General features: G+C 38.6%; 1 protein-coding gene across 1 annotated transcript; it reads left to right on the top strand.

Moving 5' to 3' along the window:
• The first annotated feature begins 6,200 nt into the window (after positions 1–6,200).
• Positions 6,201–7,539, top strand: LOC127553479 (metalloreductase STEAP4-like). The gene is given in 2 exon segments (XM_051984216.1): positions 6,201–6,626; positions 7,147–7,539. Coding segments are annotated over 2 exon segments (819 nt in total).
• Positions 7,540–8,214: the final 675 nt, after the last annotated feature.

The following is an 8,214-nucleotide window of genomic DNA, read 5'->3' as shown; positions in this document are numbered from 1 at the left end:
CAGAGCCAGCTCTGGAGGCCTGAAGATCACTGGGGTAACTATTGTAAATTGGGAAAAACCCACCTCTCAAATAGAGAATTCTGGTGGAGTCCGAACAGAATTATTGATGAAAAAGGGAAGAAATTAGATATGTCAGCCAGGACAACTAAGTTGGGGCCCACAGACCAGGAGAGGCAGGAGCAGTTCGTGCCTGAAAACCACAAAGGGAAGGTTAGGGAAGGGGTCAGAGTAGAGAGCAGACATTCTTTTCCAGAAGCAGATGAGACACAGAAGGCAGCAGTTCTGCAGCAACAGCTGATCACAAGGCCAGCTTAAACTGCCTGGAAGAGAAAGACTTTTGGCTCACTGCAGGTCCTGATTGGCTCTTTTGGGCAGATGGCTTTATTCTAGGTCCACTACATCTATATAGTGAGGTAACTCACAGAAAACAAACATATCATTCTCAGGAGTATTTCCACACACACCTTCTGTTCCCCTCCTCTTCCTCCCCACTTTTGGTCAAGGTGACTTCAGGGATCACCACTGACCAAGTAGACATGACCTGCTGAAACATGATGCTGAAACTTGGTGGTTTCCCCTTACATGGATCCAACATGTGAGTTCGCCAGGTTTTGCGCTAGGGCTTGAGGTGGACCCCTGAAAGGGGGTTGGGTTCCTTCTTTCCCTAGGATTGAGGAAGGCAGAAAGAAAGGGGGGATAGGGGTGTATGTGTAGGGGTGTGTGTGTGTGTGTGTATGTGTGCGTGCGTGTGTGTGTGTATGTGTGTGTGTGTGTGTGTGTGTGTGTAGTGAGCCACTTTGGGAATAGCAGGATCCACAAAACAAATACGGCAAGAAGTGATAATGAGGACATGAAACACAAGGCAAAGGATGGGTGGTGGTGCCATATCCGGGGCACCTGTACTTTGTGGTCATGGGGAGAAGTCTCCTTGAGATGTTGTCTGCTTTGGGACCTGCTTGAAGTGGACTTTGAGGCTCTCACCAGGATCAGGGGCCACTTGGGGCCTGGAGACTTCTTCAGATGAGAGAAATGTCTGCCCTCTCACATTTGTCAGCTATGGGAGTAGTCAGAAGACCTTCGGTTAAGCAAGGCTAAGTAATTAAAAGGCAACAATACAAGCTTAGATAATTTGATTTCTAGTTGGGAGGGAAAGAATAAACATGTGCAATTTTCCCTGAATTCTGAAAAGGAGGCCCTTCACTTCCCAGGTATGTGCAAACAATCAAAAGCACAGGATTGATCATTAAGGGGCCAGTTTTCAGATAAGATATATGGATTGCTTGCCCTATTGTTTTAGGGTATTGAAAGAACTTTGTAAGTAACTTCAAAGTGAAATATGTGGGTATGTGTAGGCGGTATATGGTTTTCATCTTATAGCTGTTTCTTGTTACATCTTGACCATGAAATAAGAAAAGATTGCTTAAATCAAAACTCAAAACTATAATAAATTGTAGTCCTAAGAATTTTTACCCCAAATAGACAAATGTCACTCACCACAACTTAGGACTTGACTATCTTTATTTATGTTTCCCTAACAGTTAAAATTTCATTTATCCTTTACTTATAAATTAAAATTAGCCACATTCTATTCTTATTCAGTAAGAAATGACCAATGGGATGATTTCAGAAAGGCCTGGAGAGACTTACATGAACTGTTGCTGAGTGAAATGAGCTGGACCAGGAGATAATTATATACTTCAACAACAATACTATATGATGATCAATTCTGATGGACCTGGCTATCTTCAGCAATGAGATGAACCAAATCAGTTCCAATGGAGTAGTAATGAACTGAACTAGCTATACCAAGTGAAAGAACTCCGGGAGATGACTAAGAACCATTACGTTGAATTCCCAATCCCTAATTTTTGCCTGCTTGCATTTTTTTTTATTTCCTTCACAGGCTAATTGTATAACATTTCAGAGTCCGATTCTTTTTGTACAGCAAAATAACGGTTTGGACACATATACTTATTTTGTATTTAATTTATACTTTAATATATTTAACATGTATTGGTTATCCTGTTATCTAGGGAAGGGGATGGGGGAAAGGGGGGGGGGAAATTGGAACAAAACGTTGGCAATTGTCAATGCTGTAAAATTACCCATGCATATGACTTGTAAATAAAAAGCTATTAAACATTTTTTAAAAATTAGCCACATTCTAGAGTTTCAAATATATAGCAAATACCCAATAATTTACTCATCATGAATGTTTTGAATTTACATCTTTAAATCACTCTATACATTTTCAAAATTTTTATAAGTGATAGCCATAAATTTTCAAATGAAAACTCTCTATGGTAAACTTATCAGTATGTTTTAAAGACAAAGTATCATTTAGAAGTTTAGAAATATCTATTTTTATTACATTGTTTTATTTTACTTTAAAAAATTTCTAAATGATATTTTCCCCCTAGTTACATGTCAAGAAAATTTTTAGCATTCATTTTTACACAATTTTGAGTTCCAGGTTTTTTTTCTCTCTCTCTCTTCCTTTCCCTCTTCTGAAGATGGTAGGCAACTATATCTAACTGCCTAAGACAGTTTTTTTTTTTTTAGGAGCTCAATTCATAATCTAACAATATTTGAAAAAAAATAAGTTGTTAGGTCTAACAGGATTTCTGACATGATGAAATTTTCACAATATAAGAGTATTTAGAAATAAAATAATAACATGAGCAATCTATACTCAAAACATGAAACAAAACTTATTACCAGTCAGATGACATCACTTCAGCTGAATGCATTTCCAACTTATCTTATGAAAATCATTACTCTTTTATCTTTTTTAATACTAACCATATCTAAAATCTAATATGCAAATACTTTTAATTAAAGAGATAATAATAATAGCAATAGTTAACATTTATGTAGTGATCATGATATGTGTAAGGCGTACCCTAAATGCTAAAACCCCATTCCTTGCTAACTTCACATGGAATTTAGCCTACTTTTAGCATCATAATAAAATATTTTATTGGGGTCTATGCCTCCAAAATCTTTTAAGATAATTTAATTTTGGGTATCACTCCTATATCCCATCAGGTTCATATTCTGAGGAAGAGAGTGATAATAAAAAAAAGGCACTCCAAACTAAAGAGCTGCATCAAATAATTACAAGCTCCAAAACAGTTCTTGAAAGAATTTTAAAAGGATTTCAAAAATTAAATAAGATTTTGAGGGGAAGCAATCTGAGAAAATTATGAAAAAAGTTAACTAAGTGGAAAAAGAGATCCAAAATCTTAAAGAAAATAAATCCTTGAAAACTGGAATGAAGTTAAAAGATACTGGCAGGGTGAACCTGAAATTGCACCCCCTTGATTTCTGGGGGTAAACTCTGAAACTCTCCTCTGACAAAGACCTACCCTTCAGGGCAGTTAAGTGGTTTCATTCTGTTGGAAATCTAGGTGGGGATTAGCTGCACCTTCTATTGAGTTGAAGATTGGCCCAGGACCACTCCAGTAGCTGTAACTTAAGTGATCTCATTCAGTTGGAGATCTGGGCCTGATATTCCTATTGAGTGGCTTGAAACTCCAAGATAAGTACCTTCTTTTCAACTAGATCTAGGAAATCAATGGGGGCATTGAATAGAAACCCCAGCCTCAGACTTCTTATAAAAAGATAATTTTGAACTCCAAATCTCTGTAGAAGTCCAAAGTAGGACTATTATTTGCCAATGGATCTCTCCTCTTGGCACAGCTGCCTGCCAGGACTCTTGCTTGCTGTGAAGAGACCCTCTTCTCAGTAATAACCTTTATTTCCCTAACAGGACCTCTTGCCACTAAGAAGTCTGTCTTCCTAGCAAAGCTGGCTTCTCAGTGCCAATAAATTTCCCTTTTCTGCCATTCAGACTTTCTGGGTTCATGAATTCTTTTATGTTGGACCTATGTGCCAACCAGAGGGGATTCTCATATCTCAATTCTTTACCACTAGAACCACATCATTTTGGTTCCTTGACTAGGAATCCCTGAAAATCTGGGCGAGGTAAAGCCTTTTCTTCTTCTTCTTCTTTTTTTTTTTTAATAACTTTTTATTGATAGAACGCATGCCAGTGTAACTTTTTACAGCATTATCCCTTGCATTCACTTCTGTTCCGATTTTTCCCCTCCCTCCCTCCACCCCTTCCCCCAGATGGCAAGCAGTCCTTTACATGTTGAATGGGTCACAGCATATCCTAGATACAATGTATGTGTGTAGAACCGAACAGTTTTCTTGTTGCACAGGGAGAATTGAATTCAAAAGGTATAAATAACCCGGGAAGAAAAACAAAAATGCAAGCAGTTTATATTCATTTCCCAGTGTTCTTTCTCTGGGTGTAGCTGCTTCTGTCCATCTTTGATCAATTAAGGCTCTCTTTATCGAAGAGATCCACTTCCATCAGAATACATCCTCAAACAGTATCGTTGTTGAGGTATATAATGATTTCCTGGTTCTGCTCATTTCACTCAGCATCAGTTCATGTAAGTCTCGCCAGTCCTCTCTTTATTCATCCTGCTGGTCATTCCTTACAGAACAATAATATTCCATAACATTCATATACCACAATTTACTCAACCATTCTCCAATGGATGGACATCCTTTCATTTTCCAGCTTCTAGCCACTACAAACAGGGCTGCCACAAACATTTTGGCACATACAGGTCCCTTTCCTTTCTTTAGTATCTCTTTGGGGTATAAGCCCAGTAGAAACACTGCTGGATCAAAGGGTATGCACAGTTTGATAACTTTTTGAGCATAGTTCCAAATTGCTCTCCAGAATGGCTGGATGTGTTCACAATTCCACCAACAATGTATCAGTGTCCCTATTTTCCCACATCCCCTCCAATATTCCACATTATCTTTCCCTGTCATTCTAGCCAATCTGACAGGTGTGTAGTGGTATCTCAGAGTTGTCTTAATTTGCATTTCTCTGATTAATAATGATTTGGAGCATATTTTCATATGTCTATAAATAGTTTCAGTTTCTTCGTCTGAGAATTGTCTGTTCATATTCTTTGACCATTTATCAATTGGAGAATGGTTTGATTTCTTATAGATTAGAGTCAATTCTCTGTATATTTTGGAAATGAGGCCTTTATCAGAACCTTTGCTTGTAAAACTGTTTTCCCAGTTTATTGTTTCTCTTCTAATCTTGTTTGCATTTGTTTTGTTTGTACAAAAACTTTTCAATTTGATATAATCAAAATTTTCTATGTTGTGGTCAATAGTGATCTCTAGTTCTTCTTTGGTCATAAATTCCTCCCTCTTCCACAGGTCTGCAAGGTAAACTATCCTATGCTCTTCCAATTTATTTATCATCTCATTCTTTATGCCTAGGTCATGAACCCATTTTGACCTTATCTTGGTGTACGGTGTTAAGTGTGGGTCAATGCCTAGTTTCTGCCATACTGATTTCCAATTTTCCCAGCAATTTTTGTCAAATAATGCATTCTTATCCCAGAAACTGGTGTCTTTGGGTTTGTCAAACACTATATTATTAAAGTTATTGGCTGTTTTGTCCTTTGAACCTAACCTATTCCATTGATCAACTAGTCTATTTCTTAGCCAATACCACATGGTTTTAGTAACTGCTGGGCAAAGCCTTTTCTTGTTGTTTTATTCTATAGCTGGACACTCAAATACCTGGAAAAATTTGAGTTGTTGGAGTCCCAGGATCAAACAGAATTCTCTCAGAGACATTTGAAATGGGAATTCCTGGATTCTCTGACAAAAAGTCTCCTTAACCAGGGAGCATTTTTTCATCTTTCTAGACATCTCTAGAGATAGATGAGGAACTATAGAATCAGGGAAACTAAGGCTTGTAGCAAAATGGGACAGAACACCTCTCTTTCTAAGGATCCTTCCTTAGGAAGTCTCTTAAAAATAGAGACAAATTTGACTTGAAAGATCTAAAAACTAAAAAGTGTAAATTAAAATAGCATTGCAGGATGCTGCTTAAATTTGCTGGAAGGAAATCAAACTCCCTCCTTCCGGTTTCTCCAGGGACACAGGAGCCCTTTTCTTCATTAAATACCCGACTTCCGACTCCCGACTCTAATCCAACTCTATCAAGCCCTATACTCCTAACCCTCCCCACGTAGGACTGATCTGATTGGTTGCAAACAGCAGCAGCAGCTGCTGCAGCAACAGAGTTACAAAACTTGGAAGCCTGGCTCCTCACAATTAGGGAGAAAAATCAGGCTTCTTTTGCCATGAACATGAACTCTTCTGACAAGTAAGAGTCAGTGTGTGTATTTGGAACAAGAGACTTTGGAAGATCACTAGGCCATAAGATGTTCCAATGTGGCTACTCTGTGGTCTTTGGAAGCCCAAATCCTGAGCTGTCCAGTCTGCACCACAAAGAAATTGAAGTCTTGAGCCATGCAGAAATTGCCCAGAGATCTGATATTATAATTATAGCAATCCATATGGATCATTATAAATTTCTTAGAGAGTTAGCTGAGAAATTCCAAGGAAAAATATTGGTAGACATCAGCAACAACCTTAAAATTAATCAATATCCTGAATTCAATGCAGAATATCTTGCTGAATTGGTGCCAGGAGCTAGAGTCGTGAAAGCATTTAATACAATCTCAGCCTGGACTTTCCAATCGGGCAACCTGGATGCAAGCAGGCAGGCATTTGTATGTGTATATGACAAGGAATCTAAGCAGAGAGTGATGAACATCTGCTGTACTCTTGGTCTTGCCACTGGATCATGGATCTCTCGTGGCAGCCAAAGAGACTGAAAACTATCCTCTACAGCTCTTTTCAAGGTGGAAGTTCCCTCTATACCTCTCTGGAACCTCACTTATTTTCTATTTTATTTACTTCACTTTAAGATCAATCATCTACCCCTATGTTTATCAAAACAAAGACAGAACTTTTTCCTTGGCCCTTTCTGCCCCAAATTATATCTTCTCAGGAATGGCTGTCACTCTTCTTGCCCTGGTTTATCTCCCTGGCCTCATTGCAGCCATTTGGCAGGTGTACCGAGGCACCAAATATAGTCATTTCCCAAACTGGCTTGACCACTGGATGCTTTGCAGAAAACAACTTGGACTTGTGGCACTAGCTTTTGCCTGTCTCCATGTGCTGTATGCCCTTGTGCTACCTAAGTGCTGTCATGTGAAATGGAAGTTGGGCAACAGCACGATTAATCAGATAAAATCCAACAAGACCAATCCTTTTCTCACAACTGATGCCTGGCACAATGATTCTGCCTTATCCCTGGACATACTGGGATTTTTTTTATTTGTCTTGTTGGGAATCACTTCCTTGACATCAGTTAGCAACATGGTCAACTGGAGAGAATTTCGATTTGTCCAGTCCAAACTTGGTTACCTGCCACTGGTCTTATGTACAGCCTACACACTTATGTTTGGTGGAAAGAAATTCCTCAAACCTCCGGAACTTATATGGCATCTACCTCCAACCTATGTGATAAGCCTCACCACCCCCTTTGTGATGCTGGTCCTGAAGTTCATCCTGGTGATACCATGTTTTGATCAGCCCCTTACATGGATCCGGCAAGACTGGGAAAGAAACTCCCTCTAGATAAGGAGGATATGAAAAGATTTGCCTTTTTAGTGCCCAGTGTTAACTTAGCTGAGCCCTATAAACCATATGAATGGACAGTTTTGCCACAGAGAATGAAAAATAGCCCTACTATGTGTCAAATGTATATTGCTGCTGCTCTTACTCCAGTAAGAAAAGCATTTCCAAAAGTAATATTATTACATGCATGATATATTGGGATGTGAACCTGAGGAACAAATGTTAGAAGCATGTCTACAAAAGACCATAGAAACACTAAGGAACTACAAATTGTACATAGCTCCAGAAATAATTCAAAGACATGCTCCTTTTCAATATTTAGGATATGAAATATACCCTAAGGTACTTACAGTACAAAAACTGTCCTTAAGAACAGAGAAGCTAAATGCCTTAAATGACTTTCAGAAATTGATAGGAGATATCCAATGGAGGAGATAGCCATGATGTGACCAGTGTTAGACTTGACTACCTATCATTTGCAACCATTATATGGCATTTTAAGAGGAGACACTGTTTTAAACTTACCATGCCAGCTTACAAAAGAAGCTCAAGAGGCTTTGAGAGAAGTTGAACTGGCTTTATCCAATATGGTTGAGTCACTCAAAAACCCTTAGAAATATCAGTTTTTGCTACACAAGAGACACTCATAGTAGTCCTTCATCAAGGAGACAGTGT

Source organism: Antechinus flavipes, chromosome 3, assembly GCF_016432865.1.
Source record: "Antechinus flavipes isolate AdamAnt ecotype Samford, QLD, Australia chromosome 3, AdamAnt_v2, whole genome shotgun sequence".
NCBI lineage: Eukaryota > Metazoa > Chordata > Mammalia > Dasyuromorphia > Dasyuridae > Antechinus > Antechinus flavipes.
Note: the sequence above shows the minus strand (reverse complement) of the source record. Positions and strands in the feature narration are given on the sequence as shown.